This window comes from Petaurus breviceps, unplaced genomic scaffold (genome assembly GCF_028583685.1).
Source record: "Petaurus breviceps papuanus isolate PSGF00001 unplaced genomic scaffold, PetGlider_PUasm1.0 229, whole genome shotgun sequence".
Classification (NCBI taxonomy): domain Eukaryota; kingdom Metazoa; phylum Chordata; class Mammalia; order Diprotodontia; family Petauridae; genus Petaurus; species Petaurus breviceps.
The window spans coordinates 28513122-28532005 of NW_027185903.1; the positions used below are offsets into that span (position 1 = coordinate 28513122).

The following is an 18884-nucleotide window of genomic DNA, read 5'->3' on the forward strand; positions in this document are numbered from 1 at the left end:
AAAGCCAGGGAAGTACTTTGTTTTTTTTTTTTTGCTTTTTGAGGGCAATTAGGGTTAAATGACTTGCCCACGGTCATACAGCTAGCTTTTGTGTTAAATGTCTGAGGCAGGATCTGAACCCAGGTCCTCCTCACTCCAGAGCTGGTGCTCTATTCACTGCACCACCTAGTCACCCCTAGGGAAATACTTTCAAAGACTCTGTGAAAGTCACAGTATCAGTAGGAAAGGAAAGGCAAAACAAAATGGGTCAAAATAGAGTCCAATGGTTTCTATAGCATTTCCAACAGCAGTTTAAGAAAGGTAGAGCATGGGGTAGCTAGGTAGTTCAGTGAGTAGATCACCAGCCCTGGAGTCAGGAGGACCTGAGTTCAAATCTGCCTCAGACACTTGACACAATTACTAGCCGTGTGACTTTGGGCAAGTCGCTTAGCCCCAATTGCCCTCCCAAAACCAAAAAAAAAAAAAAAAAAGAAGAAGAAAGGTAGAGCATCAGACTTTGTAAAAGTTCTTTTGATAGTTTTTTGAAAGGCAGCATTGTCAGGTAAACTTGCTCTGCAAGCACTAAACTTGTGCATCAGAAGCCGTGAATTACATTCCCAACTCTGTGACCTTGGATAATTAATTTAACCTCTCGGAACCTCAGTTTCCTCATCTGCAAAACTAGATAATAATAATTATACTATCTACCTCACAGTGTCGTATCAAGTGAGACAATATGTATACAAATGCTATAGAAGTATAAACTATTATCAATACTGAGTGTGGTATAGGGAATAGAAAGCTGACCTTGGAAACAGTAAGACTTGGATCGAAGTCCTGCCTCTGACTCATACTCACAAGCCTATTAACCCCTCAGTGCCCGGAGACAGCCCCCTAATATGCCAAGTTACAGAGAAGTTACCAACCTGCATTGGTAGAGGCAGTTTCTGTATTGGGAGATCTCCTATACTAATGAAATCACAGAGCCAGAGTTGATGTCATCATTATCATGATGATATACAATTATTATAATACATTATATATGATGTAATTATATCATATATAATAATATATAGTATGCTTATATATAGTTATAAAATAATTGTTATAATAATGACAATTTAATAAAGAATTTAACATGATAGTTGGAATGTATATACATCAATAACTAACATTAACCTGGGCTCCAGGTCCATAACATTAGCTTTTTTCTTGTGGTAATTCTCTCTCTCCCCCTCCCATCATCCCTCCCCACTACTCTCTTTCTCCCTCTGTCTGTCTCTCTCCTCCCACACCTCCCTTCCTGCCCCACCCCCAGGATTATATTAACATAAAAATAAAATAAGACAAAAGATAGAAAAGTGTTGGCCGACAAGCCAGTAGCAAATGAGTGCACAGACATTACTCTTTGCAGGGAGATTTGGGCATTTTATTTCAATGAGTAGTCAGGGTGTTCTCCCAGTCCTTGGTTAACATTTATCTTTTTGTTTTTTCTGTTTCTATGGTGCTGATAGAGTGTAGGACTACTTATGCACCATGTACTTTTTCATTAAAGGTTCCCTATCACCTGGCTTGGTCTTATTTCCCTCTATTCCTAACATAATCCTTCTGCCTCAGTTAGGCCCATCTTCTTGCTGTTACCCACAGGGGTATACTGGAGACCACCAATGTCAGCTAGTTAGAACTAATTGTTAAATGCTCAGTGTGAGCATTAAGAATTCAGAAATGGGCAAATACTACAAATAATCAGGGCTTGACTTGTTCATTTCTTGATTGTCTAGACTTAAGAAAGCAATGTAGAAAATGACAACAATGTAGATTAAATTTAAAAGTGTCCTGTCCATTTTTTTTTTTTTGGAGATCTGGTAATTCAATATTTACTAGTGTATACCCTTGACCCCTAATCCCTGTCATAACATGCCATTATTTCTTCTACCTTTGTTCAATGTTACTCAGGCCATTCTCCCTCTCTGCTAATCCAAATTCTATACTTCTTCCAAGATTAATCAAATCCCATGCCTACTAAGACTTTATATATATATGACTCTAGTCCTCACTTTTTTTTTCCTTTGGTGAATGCTTAGAATTTATATTATAAACCTCAAAATCAGAAAACTGAGTACTTAGTTATCTTGCTTTCAAATTGTGACTTGAATATGTCTTCCCTATAATAAAATTAAAAGTTATCTGAGGGAAAGAGGCCCAATTCAATTCAATTCAGTCCAACAACAATTTGTTGAGTACCCACCAAGTGTAAGATATTGTGGCAAATGATGTGCAGGAATTATGCTTCTACTTTTTCTGTATTTTTCACTATCCTAGCACAGTGCTGAAATGGACACAGTCTTGCTGATTTGACTTGAGATCCCAAGATCATTTTATTCAACTTTTGGTTCTCCCACTAAGATCTTTAACAATTGAAATTTAAGGCATTCCATAAAGCCTAAGAAACGGAATTGCTAAGAAAATGTGGGCCACCCTGTGAAGTCATGCCTACTCTTTTAAATTCAACCAGGAGCCTGTCTACTTATCACTCTGGGATCCATGCTGTTTTATACCACAGTTTAGAGCAGAAAACAAAGAAAATCCCCATATTTGATTTAAACTGTAAGAGAAATGTTAAGTAGTCAGAATGTAATTATTGAAATTGGAGTATGGCCAGGAAACTAGGAAGAAAAAAAGTCCTGCCAAAGCTTCTGTGGGTAACCACAAGGGTCAGAATCTCCTTTTATGTCCGATCTAAAATACAGTTCTTCTTATACCAGCATGCCTCCCAGAAAACAAGGCCACTCAAGGAGTATTGATTCAGAGGAAGGAGAATTACCTCCTAAGTCACCTACAAGATTTCTGAAAGAACAATGTTTAGGCTGGTCTTTGAAAAACCTGATTTTCTTGTGAGGTCTTGCTTATGAGAGAGACCCAAGGTGAGTGTCACCTTTATGGACCAATGGAAGTCAATCGTAGCTGACATGAGTCCTGTCTTGCTAAACCTCTAAGCTATGGTATTAAACTTGGGATGTTTTCACCAAATACATAAGCACATTTTTGTTTCCTCTTCATCATTCATTCCTCACTGATAAGTACTCTAGGAATGCTACTACCCTAAGGAACATGTGGACAGTAGATGCATATTTGTATCAGGATGAATAGTGTAAGGTCAAGAATCAGTTTCATCTCTTCATTCTAAAGAGTTCCTCTAATATCTCTGCTTTTGATTAGCCTTCTCTGTGGCACACGTGGAGCCCAAAACACCACTGTAGCCAATTCTTCCTCCTTGCTCAGGTAAGAGCACTCGGGGGGGAAAATGACACATTCCGAACTTGGAATTCCTCAGCATGTCAATGACAACAACTCCACATTTCTTTGCCAGACCTTGGATAGAGCACTTTCTATAATATGCTACAATCTAGTCAAGTAAGGGTCAGTCAACTGATGATTGATGAAGAGGAGGTACACAGTGAGCACAAGAACATGGCTTGAAAGCAAAGGAAGAATCCATTCTGCCTTCCCTTGAGTGATTGAAAGGCAGGAGTCTAAACCTTAACATGTCCATATCATTGTATTATGCCTGGGTTTAGGCAGTCATTTAACCAAATTCAAATAAGAGGAGATATATTTACATGATTTAAAATGCTATCTTTTTCCCCTCTTTGTCTTCCAAGAAGGCCTGAACAAGAAAGAACCTCCATTTTTCTTGGAAATACATATTTTGCTGGCTAGGAGAGGACCACTACTTAGGAAGCACAAGTAGCTGAAGAATATGTGAGTGATCAAGTGAATAAAGTCCCTAAACTCGCAGGGGTTCTTAACCTGGGGTTCATGAGCTTTTTTTTTTTTTTACTGTTTTCATAAATATATTTTAATATATTTGTTTTCTATATATTTTATTTTATGTATTCAAAAACATTCTAAGAAGAGATCTATAGGCTTCACTAGACTGACAGAGGAATACATAACATTAAAAAATTAAGAACCCCTGCACTACCTGTCAAACAATAATAGAAAATAACATGACTCAGGGGCGGCTAGGTGGTACAGTGAATAGAGTACTAACCCTGGAGCCAGGAGGACCTGAATTCAAATCTGGCCTCAGACACTTAACACAAAAAAACTAGCCATGTGACCTTGGGCAAGTCACTTAACCCCAATTGCCCTACCTTCCCCCCTCCAAAAAGCAAAAAAATAAAAATTAAAAAATAACATGATTCAAATACACTGGTATACAGGTACCCTTATTTGGCAAATACTAGGAACTTCACATGTTCAGATGTCCAAAGTATTAAATATTTTGCTATTGACAGTAAAGACATCTTGGAGAAAAAAAAGAAGACAGCCTCAGATTTCCTTACTTCTGACCAGTCCAAAGCAACCCACTGAGGGGGGCAGGACTGGTTGTTGCAGGGCTCTTTTTCAATGGGCCGATGGGTTAAACAGCTACTGTAGTCCAGTGTCTCCTCCTCGGAAGGTCCAATCTTTCTGATACAGAGCACTGTCCTCGCACGCATTCCACCATCACAGGTCTTGCTGCACTCCAACCAATCCCCAATAAACCACCTGTAGTACCAAGTGGAAGAAACACAGAGAAGCATTTCCTAAGTGAAACAGCAATTTTCAGCTGAGTTGCAAGCAATTTCATAGAGTCCAAATACTCTTTCAAGCATATCTATCTGGAAAGAGTAAGGTGTCCATCATGGTTGAAATGATTGCTGGACATACCCTCACACTACCCAACTCAATAACAGTCCCTTAGCGTAGGAGACAATGGTCCCCTGTGGCACATTGTCTAGTATTTAAGGGCCATGGAGGGATGTGGAGGGGCAGAAGTCAGCACAAATCTCTCTCCACTACTTGGGAACTAACTCCGAGTTGTTGTGATGTCTTCATGTATGAAGACCTCTGGGGTTTTCTAGTACTCCCTTTCAGCATTAAACCCATGAGGATCTGACAAATTACTTGTATCCTAAACCTGAGGCTCTGTTTGATTTATTGGTCCACAATGGGCTTTACTGTTTTTATTATTTGGAATTCTTTCATTCCCTAATAAAACATTACCAAATATTATTCATCATTTTTTAAACAAAAGAAATCGGCCACTTCAAGGCCTAAATTTTTGAAAACTCAGTATTTATGTTAAGGATAAATTTTCTTTCAATTGTTCATTTTTCAAAAATATCACACAACATTTTTGGGCTCTCTTATTCTGAATCAGTCTCCAAAGGAGATTAAAAATATTTTCAAATTTTCTTTCTTTTTAAAAAATTTTTGCTTTTCATAAATGAGAATGATGTCATTTTGGGGGAGGAAATGTGTACTTGTATACTGAAGATGATAACTTGTATGCCAGCCATACTAAAACTCTGATTCAGTTGCCAAGAACAAAGAAAAACAGTGATTTCATCACTGAGATTGGGAGATAAAACAGAAATGTCTACTCAGTCATAGAAAATTCAGTCATACCACCTCCAGCCATGATCTCATTAGATAGCACACTGTAAGAAGGGTCCAGCTTTGACATTCCTTCAATACAAGGCCGCTAAATTAAACACAGGTGCAGACAGAGCTGGTGCTAGTGATTCAGTAGGTGTTTCTGTTTTTCTGTCTCACTTAGTCTGTGCCACCTCTGATTTTTCACTTTTTGTCCAGTCTAGTTTTGCTAAAGTGTCTGTCTTGAATAGTGCCTGGATGTATCACCACAGCCTTCAACTTGGAATGAATAAAAATAAATTTATTAATCACCCTCTCAATTTCCCTTCTGCTTTCACCACTGATTTTAAGCTAGCCTGCTGACTTCTCTATTGTTCACAAAATCATTCTTTCTTCTCTAGGCTTGAATTGTTGAGTAGTTTAAATAGTTCTTTTAAATACTGTTTTTTTTTTCACCCAAAGGGAAACCTGATTAAGTTTCAGATACAGGAATGATGGGCTTTTGGCAAGGGACTGAGTGCATCTAATGAGGGCCAAGAAGACTATACAATGTGCATGGAAACATGCAGATGTGATCATAAGGACGTTAAACAGAAAATAGAGGAGGAATGAATAAACAATATATATTCTTTTGCTGACACACCACATATGATATAGAAAGAATCTAATTAATAATAATAATAGCTAACACTTATGTAGTACTTTGTTTGCAAAGCACTTTACAAACATTAGCTTTTTATCCTCACAATAGCTCTGGCAGGTAAATGCTATTACTTTCCCCATTTTATAGATGAGGAAACAGTCAAGAGGTTAAGCGATTTGCCCAACTTCCCATGGCTAGCAAGTGTTGGAAGCAGAATTCAAACTCAGGTCTTCCTGACTACAAGTCCGATTGTATCTGCTGAATCACCTGTGAGGACTGGCCTATTGCTAGGCCTGGGCTGACTCCATGTTTGTCCACTGATTGACCCACTTATGTACCAGGAAGTTCCTATGTATCATATAACTGGCTAGTCAGCTACATTTAGGGTTGTAAATGAAAGGTTAGTAAATTATCAGGTTAGCAAAATGCATGTAACCAAGGTATGCAGAGTTAAAAGACTTTCTTAATCAAAACGCCCTTGTGATTGAAAAGGGAGAAGGGGAAAGGATGTCATGGTCCAGACCACCCAATGGTTGAGTGCCCAGAAGGTCCCTTTCCCACTCAGTCCTTGTTCTTACGTTTCTTTTTGGTGCCATCTTAACCACAATCTCCTCACATAAACTCCTCATGAAGAGGTGTAAAACTTTACAGAAGGCTATACCCAAAAAGAACCACATGGATGATACTTTTGCCCTGTGTAAGGGTTATGGGATTTAAAGATCTTCCATGCCCCATTGGATTTGCTGACGTAGCAGGAAGGGGTGGAGCAAGAGGAAGCGGAAGCCAGGCTGGAGTTCCTGCGGTGGCTGGCGGTGGTGGCGACGGCAGCAGCAGCAGCAGAGGCAGCGCGAAGCCCTTTTTGAGTTAGCCAGAATTTCTGCTAAGGACTCCTGCTGAGGACTGCCAGGGGCCGAAGCTGCTGGGAGCGCGCTTCCCGGACGCTGGGTGGTTGCTGTGAGTGGGGAGAGGAGGACCTTTGCCTGAGGTAGCCTGTTCTGTTTTAAAGGCTTGAGAATGTGGGTGCTTTCTACTTTATCTACCTGTGCCAATGTCATAACTACTCTGATGGCTTTCACTTTCTGGTTTTGGGACTCAGTCTTTTGGTATCTTAATAAATTTTCCAGCTTATTCCCCCATATGGAAAGCATGATGTATTTTGTGATGGATAGTTATATCAGCATATCTGTAATCTCCATAGGCATTTTGAATATGGCATTGCTGATACACCCTGATGTCTGTCACATTTTGTGTACAACAAATGCTCATATGAGAAATAAATAGGGAGGGAAATTTGACCACATATGCATCGCTGAGATACTATGGGCATAAAATATAGCTGTAATATTTAATAATAATAATAGCTAGCATGTATATAGCACTTTGGCATTTGCAAAGCACCTGTTATCACAACAACCCTGTAAGGTAGGTGCCATCAATATATCCACTTTACAAATGAGGAAAACGAAGCTGAAAGAGAATGCTCAGGGTCAATCACACCACCAAGTAGGAGTCGAAATAGGATTCAAACACGGTCTTCCTAACTCCAAGTTTAGCATTTATTTTTTGTATCACATAGCTGACATCTACAATGGAAGGTATATCTTATTGAAATAAAACAGACAAAAATATCAGTGGATTAGCGCCTTGCAACAAAAAGATCTAATCCATTGAAGCATACTATTTTTTGCCTTCTTTCTTTTTTTTTCTTTCCTTTTTTAAAAAATTTGAGTCTTTTTATACACAAAATGTCTAATATAGAAATGTTTCACATGATTGCACATGTATAACCGATATCAGATTACTTGTCATTTCAGGGGGGTGAAGAGGGAGAGGAGAGTTAGAATTTGGAACTCAAAACTTTAAAAAAAAACAAAATGTTAAAAAAATGTTTTTACATATAATTGGGGGAAAATAAAATACTATTTAAAAAAAGATGTAGTCTTGAGGAAAATCAAGAAATAGAAAGACTAAGCATGGTTGAATTTGAGTAATCTCATTGGAAAAACCAGTGACTTGGAAAATGGATCCAGGAGAGATCATTTAAAAATTACTGGACTACCTGACAGCCATGATCAAAAAAAGAACCTAGAAATCATCCTTCAAGAAATTCTCAAGGAGAATTGCCCTGATGTTTTAGAACCAGAGGCCAAAATAGAGGTTGAAAGGATTCACTGATCACCTCTTGAAAAAGATCACAAAAAGAAAACTCTTAGGAATATTATAGCCAAGTTCCGGAGTTCCCAGATCAAGGAGAAAATATTACAAGTAGCCAAGATGAAACAATTTGAATGTTGTGGAAACACAATCAGGATAACACAGGATCTAGCTGCTTCTACATTAAGAGATCGAAGGGCTTGGAATATGATATTCCAGAGATCAAAGGAGATAGGATTAAAACCAAGAATCACCTACCCAGCAAAACTGAGTATCATGTTTCAGGGGAAAATGTGGTCATTCAATGAAATAGAGGACTTTCAAGCATTCTTGATGAAAAAACCAGAATTAAATAGAAAATCTGACATTCAGATACAAGAAGCAAGAGAAGCATGAGAAGGTAAACAGGGAAAAGAAATCATAATGAACTTATCAAAGTTGAACTATTTACATGCCTATGTGGAAAAACAATAACTGTAACTTATGAAATTTTTCTCAGTATGGGGATAGTTGAAGGGAATATAAATGTATATATATATATGTATACATACATATATGTCTATATAGGAGGGTATATGTGCATATGAATACATATGTGAGTGTATATATGTGTACAGGTATACATAGACAGAGGGCACAGGATCAATTGAATAGGAAAGGATGATATTTAAAAGATGAAATTGAGAGGTGAGAGAGGAATATAATGAGAGGAGATGGTGAAAGACAGAATGGAGTAAATTATCTCATATAGGAAAGGCAAGGGATAACTGTCACAATGGAGGGGAAGAACAGGAAGATAAAAGGAAATGGGTCGACCTTACTCTCATTGAATTTGGCTTAGGGAGGGAATGACGTACAAACAAACAAAATTGGGTATCTTGCCCTACAGGAGACTATGAGGGAAGAGGATGAGAGCGGGGGATGATAGAAGGGAAGACAGGTTGGGGGAGAGGATAGTTAGAAGCACACACTTTTGAAAAGGGACAGGGTCAAAGTAGAGAATAGAACAAGTGGGGGGCGGGATAGGATGGAGGGAAATATAGTCAATCTTTTACAATATATCCACTATGGAAATGTTTTGTGTAACTACATATACACAACCTATATCGAATTGCTTATCTTCCCAGTATGGGTAGGTGATGAGAGAGGAAGGGAAAGAATCTGGAATTCAAAGTTTTAAAATCAAATGTTTAAAAAATATATTATTATTATTATTATTATTATTATTTTACATGCAACTGGGAAATTAGATACACAGGCACTATGGTATGGAGGATCCATCTTGCCCTACCGGAAAGTCAAAGGGGGCATGGGAAAGGATATAGGAGAGAGCAGATTGGGGTCACTGTTTTGGGGTGGTGGGTAAGAGAAAGATGGGGAGAAAATCTGTAACTCAAAATCTTGTGGAAATGAATGATATAAACTAAAAATAAACATAAAAATTTTTAAAAAGAGTTCAGAGAAAAAGTAAGTAATATTTCATACCCTGAAATCTATAGTGGAAGTCAGTTCAACAGGTAGATGTTCTCAAGAACAAAAATCTGACAACACAAACACCTAGGATTCTGAGAAAGAAGTAAAGAGGAAGTTATTTCCAAAGAGAAATGTGGCTGCAAAGGGAACTCATATACTGACTCAGATTTTTAAAGAAGTTTATAAAAGATAGAAGCAAAAGAAAAATAACTAAGAATGAAGACAAAAGATTGAATGTCCTCATAAAAATATCTCCAGAATGAACTGAGGATTACAAAAAAGACTTCTCTGGTTATGTTGGTTATGTCTATAAAATAAGGAGTAGGACCTATCCTTTAGGGTCCTATTCCTCATTCCATCAGGACCTTAGGGGCATTCAATTAGGAGGTAATCTGAACTGTATCACTGTTATTGGCCACAAGGACATTGTGATTAGGAAAATTGGCTAACCTTGAAGACCTGGACTGAATTAGATGAAGTTTGCTAAACTGACAGTTAACTAATCTTGAATTACTAACCTTAAATGTAGCTGATAAAGCCAGTTATTGGGTCTCTCTTCCATCCTTGGTGAGATGGGACTTAATCAATCAAATATTTATTAAGCATATACTATGTATTTGGCATTGTGCTAGGTGCTGGGTGGAAAACAGGAAAGTGAAGAAGTCTCTATTCTCGAAGAGCTCACATTCCACCTGGGGAATGCATGCTTGCAGATGCAGGAGATATACAAAAATATTGGAAGGAATGCTAAGAACTGAGAGAATCAGGACATCTCTTCTCATGAAAGACATATATTTGAGCTGAGTATTCAAGAGAAATAAGGTTCCTATATCAGTAAACCTGGATGAGTCCCATTCCAGAATACTAAAAGAATCTGAATATATGATTACCTAATCATTGTCAATGAACACTGAAAAAAAATGTAGAAAAAGAGAAGAGGTGCCACAGGATTAGAGACTGGCAAAAAATGGTGTTGATTAAAAAAAAAAAAAGAATGTAGCTTTTCCAAACCATAGATTGGTGAGATTGACTTCAATGCATATTTTAAGAAATCCAGAACATTTCATAGGTTCAGATTTAAAGCTGGAAGGAAGGGACCTTAAAGGTCACCAAAATTCAACACCCTCATTTTACAGATGAGGAAATGGAGACCCAGGAAGTTAATTTACCCAGAGTCACATATCTAGCAGTTAAGTCAGAATTTGAACTCAGGACTTCCCAGTTCCAAATCCAGTGTTCTATCCACTACACCAAAAGATTTTTCATGGGCATATAGAAAGGCAAGTAGTAATTCCCTTGGGGCAGCATGTGTTCATCTAGAGAACAAATTATGCCAAATTAATCTTACTTCCTTTTTTTTTGTCAAGGTTACCAGACATATCACTAGTTCAAGGAAATGCCACAGACATAATAAACTTAGATTTTAGCCAGGCATTTGACAAGGTTATGTTAGACTTGTGGACAAGATGGAGAAATGTAGGCCTGATAGTAATACAGATAGGTAGACTAAAACTTAAGTTAAATGACAAGTGTTGATTAATGTATTGATGTCAACTTAAAGGAAAGTCTCCAGTGGAATGGCATGGGGGGGGGAGGGAGCAAGGTGTTTGGTTTTGCTCCAGATTTTTATCAATGACTTAAATGAAGGTATAGATGGCATGCTTGTCAAATTTACAAATGACGTAAAACTGACAAGGATACCCAATACTCTAGATGACAGAATTGGGATCCAAAAGGCTCTTAACAGGCTAGAATGGCTGACTGAATCTAATTAGGTGAAATTTAATAGGAATAAATATAAAATCTTAGCCTCAGGTTAAAGAGCTGAGTTGAACAAATAGAGGACTGGAGAATAATGGCTAAACAAGAATTCATGTGAAGAAAGATTTGGGGGTTTTACTAGACTGTAAACTCAATATGAGTCAACAGTGTCCTACTGCAGCCACAACAGCCAATGGGATCTTAAATTACATTCATTGAAGTGGAACAATCAGGACAAGGGAGGTGAAGGTCAGACCTTGTCAGGGGCTGCTACTTTCCATTCTAGAGCCACTTTTTAAAGAAAGGATATTGAAAAACTGTGATGGCATTCAAAAGAAGGTGAGCAAGGTGAGAAGACAATGAGAAGAGAAGACTTGAGATGAAGCCCTAAAGGGATCAGTTGTACAACATGACTCCAAACTGTAGAACTTAGAGTCCTAGCTAGAGGTTTGCAAAGAAACTTCAGTTTCTAGATAAGGAAAAAATCTTCCTAGCAATTAGAGGTATTCAAAAATGTAATAATGGAATCCCTCAAGAGGCAATAGGCTTCTGTTCCCTGGACATCTTAAAGCAAAGACTGAGGTTCTGTGATTTCATGAATCAAACTCATCATCTCAAGTGAGGCTCACACACCTGAAGTAACTGAAGTCAGGATGTCTTCTGCTACCCAATCCACATTCTCAGCTACATGCACTAAGAAACAGCTAACAAAGAACAAGGGAAATCATGGGAGCCCAGGACACTTCAAAAATTGATTTCCAAATAAAGCAAAACCATGATTAATTACCAAAAAGAACAGAAAAACCTCAATTATACAGAATTTATTTCTGCTTTGCAATTATCTGAAAAATAAAAGGAGCAATTTACAAGAAAAAACTAGATACTTATTTCAAAACTTTAACACCCTCTGCCAATATCCTAGCATCAGCACACAAATCTTTACTTCAGTCTCCAATAATTCCTGTATACAAAGTACTACAAAAGCATAACTGATGTTTGAAATGACTATTATAATGCATTGTAAGATCCTTAACCATCAAAGAAAGATTCAGATTTGTTTATTAAGCAGGACTATGTGTTAATCCATTTTAGATTTTTAATGACTATTTGAAGCAAAAGAGATTTCTGTTTAATCCTCAGTTAAGCATAAAATTAATCTAATCAGAACATTTCATGTACTAAGTATTTTAGTAACTGATATTTTGCCATAGTATTTTTTTTATTAATATGAAGAACATTCCTGAAGTGTAGCTAAAGGTGAATATGTCAATTACCTCACCATGGATAGACTACTTTATTGTTTTCATGACATTTAAAAACTACAGTCATGGTATGGTAATTTAAACTACTACGCAAGAATAATATCTTCATATGATTTTACTACATATGAAATGTCCCTCATATTCAAACTCAGCATAGTGAAAAGTCAACACCGGGTTCTTCTCCTAGACCATGTATTTTCTTAGTGCTGTTCTACTGAGGTCCTAAGTCTCTATTAATTGTAATCATTTTGTCTGATAATGACTCTTCCCTTTCCTCCTATCCCAACCTATAGCATGAGCACCACCATTCCTTTCTTTTTCTATCCAGAACTCATGTGGCTTGGTGAATTATTTTTTAATCTAGATATTTCAAAAGTTGAAGTACATTGGCAGCTAGAAGACAGAGTGGATAGAGCACTGGGTTTGGAATAAGGAAAACTGAGTTAAAATCCAGCCTCAGACACTTTCTAGCTATGTGGCACTGAGCAAATCACTTAACTTCTGTTCACATTAACTTATATCACCTCAGCTATAAAATGGGGAAAATAATAGCACCAACTCTCACACAGTTCTTGTGAGGGTCAAATGAGATAATATTTGCAAAGCAATTAGCATAATACCTGCCACAGAGTAAGAACTCAATAAATGCTTATTAACTTCCTTCCTTCCTTTGGTATTGCCATGGAAGGGAATGTCATTCTTCTTCAGCAGTTCAATCTCTGAGCTCTTAGGTACCTTCCCAAAGAAATATCAAATTTTTCAGTTTGGCATGGGTCACTTTCCTTTGTTTGATTCATATAAATCCCTCTTTCTTTATCCTCTCCTATTCCCATGCCATTTTCTTTGCCCTCTATCCTTCTATTTCTTTCCTCTGAAAACTTGTTATACTCTGCTAATTGGTTGAAACACAGCCATAGAATTCCATTGCACAGAAAACTAACATCTCACAGAGTCCCAGAATGTTAGAACTAGAAGGAACATTAGCAATCATCTCATCCAAATTTTACAGCTGAGGAAACTAAGGACCTCAAAAGTTAATTTACTTGCTCAAGATCACCCAAATGACTAGAGAACTGGAAAAAGAACTAGATCTCAATTTCCTACCCAGGATTCTTTTCCTGCCTATTCAGCCAACATCTCTTTCGCTTTCTTCTCCAGCCTCCTCAAGTCTCATTGATTTCAGGAAGCTTATCTTGACTCGCCCTATGGTTGTATCTCCAAGATGCCAAATTAATCAGTAGGTTTAGTTTAAAAATAATGAAGCTAGTTGTTTGGCACTGTGTAGACAAAACCACCAGTCACTTGACAAAATTACCTCTGAAAAGTTCTTTTTGGTATCAAGGAGACATGGCCTTTGTGGAAAAATTACTGAGGGGCTAGATGAAGCCATTTTTCCTACACCTCAACGTTAATTAAGAAGAGAATGTAGGTACTACAAAAAGACAATGATTTCATGTAATTTAAGGGTTTTTTTTTTTCTCTTTTTAAGCCTGTAAGTGTCAGAAGACTGGGACTTTGTCATTTCTATTATAATACCCAGGTTCATGGCCTCTGGGGAAACAAAAATGGGGTATTTGCTCTATTGTTCATTAAGAAACCTGTTATAAAGAAAAAGTCAAATAGCAAACTTCTCACAAAATGGATTTGAGTAAAAAAGGCAATAGAATTAGACTAGGGGAAGGAAGAGCCTCACTCCATTGACAAGCATTTATTAAGCACCCACTAGGTACCCACTGTGCACTGGGGATACAAAGAAAGCTAAAAAACAGTCCTTGCTCCAAAGAGAATATAGTCTAATAGAATATAGGGATAGATATTGTACAAACAACTATGTATTACTTAACTCTGTGTGTGTGTGTGCACATGTGTGCGTGTGTAATAAATTGCAAAAAATCAACAGAGGGAAGGCACTAGCACTAAGGGAAATAGGAAAAGGCTTCTTGTAGATGGTGGGATTTTAGCTGGGACTTGACAGAACCCAGGCTTAACTACTATACATCAATAAAGAAAGTAATTGAATATACTTTTCTACAAAAACCTGCGCATGTACATCTTTTTCTATTCTGGCAAACAACATTTTCTTTTGAATATTCTTGTTTGCTCTTCCACGTGATCATCTTGGGACCTATGCTATCCCTTAGTATGTTAATATTCCTGATACTGTCCTACTCCCCCCCCTCATTCCTTTATTTAAGGATTATAGGAGGAAAAAAAATAGGATACTTGGAACCACACAAGGACTTCAATGTTTTCTGAACTTGATCTGAATTTAAACAATCAATTTTAGCTATAATTATTAACCCAGTATTACCAATCAAATTCACAACTATATTTTTACCATTTTAGAAAAAAAAATCACTGACAATCCCAAAATAGAAGAGGAAAAAGACCAATTATCAGATTCCCAAAGGAAATTAAAGGATAGCATTTAAGCTTAAAAAACCAGAAGACCAAATAGAACAAGCGTAACTAAGACCACTGATGCTTTAATGGTACTGATCAAGGGCCAAACCTCATATATAAAATCTTGATGCTGAGGGAGTTATCTTGATGGGTAGAGAATCCCAGATACATATAAATATGATAAAAAAGCATTTTAAAATGGTAAAGGACACAATTAGTTTTTTTAATCTTTCGTTTTTGCATATCTTTTGGAGTTTTGCTTTAGATATAATTCCCCATATAATTGGCATGAGAGAAAACTGAAAAAATCTGAATGTATAAAGTCAACTCTTTGTAATACTTACCAAAGGTCACATTCCTGTACTTCACCATGTCTGAGTTTGGGGGAATTCACTGTGTATCACATTTCAAGAAGAATGGAACATAGAACTATAAACATTTTTGAATGAATATTTACACCCCATCATCCTTGATTACTCCATTGTCTTACTCAGTCACTAGTATTCTAAACTCTTTGAGATTTAGGAACTCAACCAGTCTGAATGAATAGTGGGAGATATTAAATAATTACTGACTTTAGCAAAGCATTTTTCTTGTCATAACTCAGGGAGTATAATTATTACCCCCATTTTATAGACTTGTACAATTATCCCCGGAAAATTTTAAAGAAATGCAATAACCTAGTTCTAATGTGGAAAAAAAAAATTAGAATCCTTTCTCTTGTCTACTAAACACTGGAGATTTTGTGCACATCCACCCATCTGTCATAGCCATCTTTAGGATAATGCCATACCACACCAGAAATCCTCCATTCTTTGTCTCCAAGTTCAGGGAAACTTGAAATTAATGAATTCACATGCTTCACATTCAGATATTTTTTGCCTTTCTTTAGTTCACTGATACAAAGCAAAGCAAAGGCTAAAATTGGGAGCAAGAGAAATGTACCTGTTTAATAAGCTTTAACCCCACAAAGGGTTGTTTTTGTTTTTTTTTTGCCTTTTACACATGTTCCTCTCGCTGGCAATTCTCATTTAGGCAAAGTTCCCATGCAGTTTCATGATCAGCTTTCTCTTTTGCAACCTCATTGTATCTTACATGTTGCCTTTTTTTCTCCTAACAAGAGCTTCCTTCCATTTGTAATAATAACAATAACAACAGCAACAACAATAATAGAGAACATGTAAATACTCTGTGCCAAGCACTGTGCTAAGTGTTTTACAAATACCACTGGAGGTAGGTGCTATTATCATCCCCATTTTGTAGATGAGGAAATTGAGGCAAACAGAGGTTAAGTGAATTGCCCGGGGTCACATAGCTAGTAAGTGTCTGAGGCCAGATTTGAACATAGGTTTTCCTTCAAGGCCAGCACTCTATCATTGGGTCATTTAGCTACATCTAAAAATCTGTAAAGATTAGGAAGGGTGGCCTATTGTTGGCCACAAAATTCCAGATAACATCTATTTCAATGGGCTGTCTCCTTAGACCTTTTCTTAGAGGCATTCCTCACTTTCTGATATGATATATGATATGATATATCCTCACTCACTAATATGAACACATATTAGTTCAGAATCACTAGATTAGTCAACTAAAGGAATCTACCAACTGACCCTCTAAGTATGCCTTAAAGATGGCAACCTTATACTAAAAGAATGTATTGCCACAAGAGGATAGAGCTTTCAATGGAAGGATAAGAAAAGGCAATAACATCTCATTTCAAGGATTTCCAAACCTCTGTAGACATCTTAAGGCTCTCCCAGTGGTCCCTGAATTTCATGTCTATACTCTATCTCTTTTTAGGACACAAAAATTGGAAGATAAAGTAGTTTGCTCCCCCTCTTGCCTCTTGCCCAATGCTCACCTGGTAATAAATTCACTAAATAGTCTTGTGTCTAGTAAAAGGAGAAATTAAATTGTTGACTCCTTTGATTGCTCTTGGCTCCCTACTCAGTCTAATTTACATACAATACAAGGAATCTACCTCACAAACTGTTCTCAGTAAAGGAATTTAATATATTTCCTTGGGGAGCAGAACAATTATTATTATGATATCATACTTACTCAGGTGGGCAAGGTTCAGTGTTGCAAGAACGTTGGTTTTCTGGTGGTTTGCCATCAGGGTCACAGTAATTGTTCTGAACAATAGAGTTGTCATCTAACCTTTTACACACCGCCTCTTGCTTCTGGATACCTAGAGAAGAGAGAGACCCTTAACTGGAATGTAATTTTGCTTTCCACTTTATGTTAGGCAAATTCTTCTGATGCTATGAGAAATGCTGAAGTCCCTGAACTGCTGCTGTCTCACTCAGAAAGAGTTGTGAAGAGAGACCACCTCTGTATTATAATTTTAAGCAACATCACTGGACTGGAATTTGGTATTCTGTTTTCAAGAAAAGAGTAGAAAACACTTGTAAATTTAAGCACAGACTGCTCATATTTGCATATTCTTATTCCCTCTTTTCCTTGTGGAGGAAAAAAAGATCCATCTCCAAATTTTCAATGAGAAGGCACTGAAATCTCTGTTTCCATACAAAACTGCTGAATATGTTTTGGCTTAAAATAAAATAGTAGCATAGAATTTAATTGTCTAATTTTTCTGGAATATATTCCATCAATTTAATCTTTGTAAAGAGCAGAGAAGAAAAAAAAAGCACACATCATATCCCATTCATGTCACCATGACCTCTTTCCATGTGTGGAATCCTGTCTCTGACAGTCTGTGGAGACCTGAATTTTAAGACACTCTTTAGATCTCATCAGTCCAGCAAGGAGTTAAGTAATGAAATGCCAGTGACTTCATTAAGACTGAAAAGTATATGGTGCCAATGCTTTAAAAATACTTGAACATCAGAAATAAATGTTCTGTCAGCTAAGCCATTTGTCTATTGAATCTGATTGACTTAAAGCTGTTTACAATTGTGAAAGCTGGACATAATTCTTTTTGTACATTAGTACCCCAAATACACACCCCATTCTTTAAAAAAATATTTTATGTAACCTTCTCACCACAGGAAAATCACCTGATAGAAAAATCTTTGAGAAAATTAAAAACACATGATGACTTTTTTCTTAATTTGTAAAACATTAAAAAAAAAAAAAACAGACAGATATTTTCAACAACTTGCTTAAAGTAAAGGCTCAATTCTATTATGAAGCAAAAGCCCCCAGTGATTACATTTTGGCCCAAGCATTTCCCTCAAAATCCAAGAATCCAGAAGTTGCAGAAACAAAAAAGTGAGAAAGTCAAGATAGCGGACAGGAGCTAGTCAAAGTACCACAAAAAGGTCTTAGGCCACAGGGGTGGCATGTTACTTGTGAAATTGTAAAAGGAAAAAAATACCCAAACCAGTTAAAAAATATTAGGGTAGTCCAGGGTTGGGGAACCTGCAGCCTCAAGGCGACACACGGCCCTCTAGGTCCTCAAGAGTGTTCTTTTAGATTCAGTCAATTGAAGACATAGAGGGCCACGTGTGGCCTGGAGGCCTCAGGTTCCCCAACCCTGGGGTAGGCTAACTTACCTTAAAAGAGAAAAGAGCTGTGTTAGCCACATTGAATAAACCACAACTTCACACCTACCTTTCCCTGACACAATCCCTCAATTGTTTCTAAGTCCCCAGACAAACAGAGTTTGATCTTGCTTTGGGTAAATCAAGCTGAAACTTGATCTTTCAGGGTGGGAAACCTGTCGCCTAAAGTGCTAGGCACCAAGTATTTTCCCTAAAGTCCCTCCACAATCCTGGAAATACTCTGCCTGGAGGCCCCCAGACCTTTCCTTAGCTTTACTG

The 18884-nt window shown here is 37.3% G+C and overlaps 1 protein-coding gene across 1 annotated transcript in view; it reads right to left on the reverse strand.

Moving 5' to 3' along the window:
• Nucleotides 1-18884, reverse strand: part of ADAMTS6 (ADAM metallopeptidase with thrombospondin type 1 motif 6) — a 331893-nt gene that overhangs the window by 33343 nt on the left and 279666 nt on the right. The window contains exons 20-21 of the mRNA XM_069096412.1: nucleotides 17161-17290; nucleotides 4329-4533 (exon numbers count right to left, since the gene is read on the reverse strand). Of these exons, the coding sequence (XP_068952513.1) occupies nucleotides 4329-4533; nucleotides 17161-17290 (335 nt within the window). The remainder of the gene's footprint in view (nucleotides 1-4328; nucleotides 4534-17160; nucleotides 17291-18884) is intronic.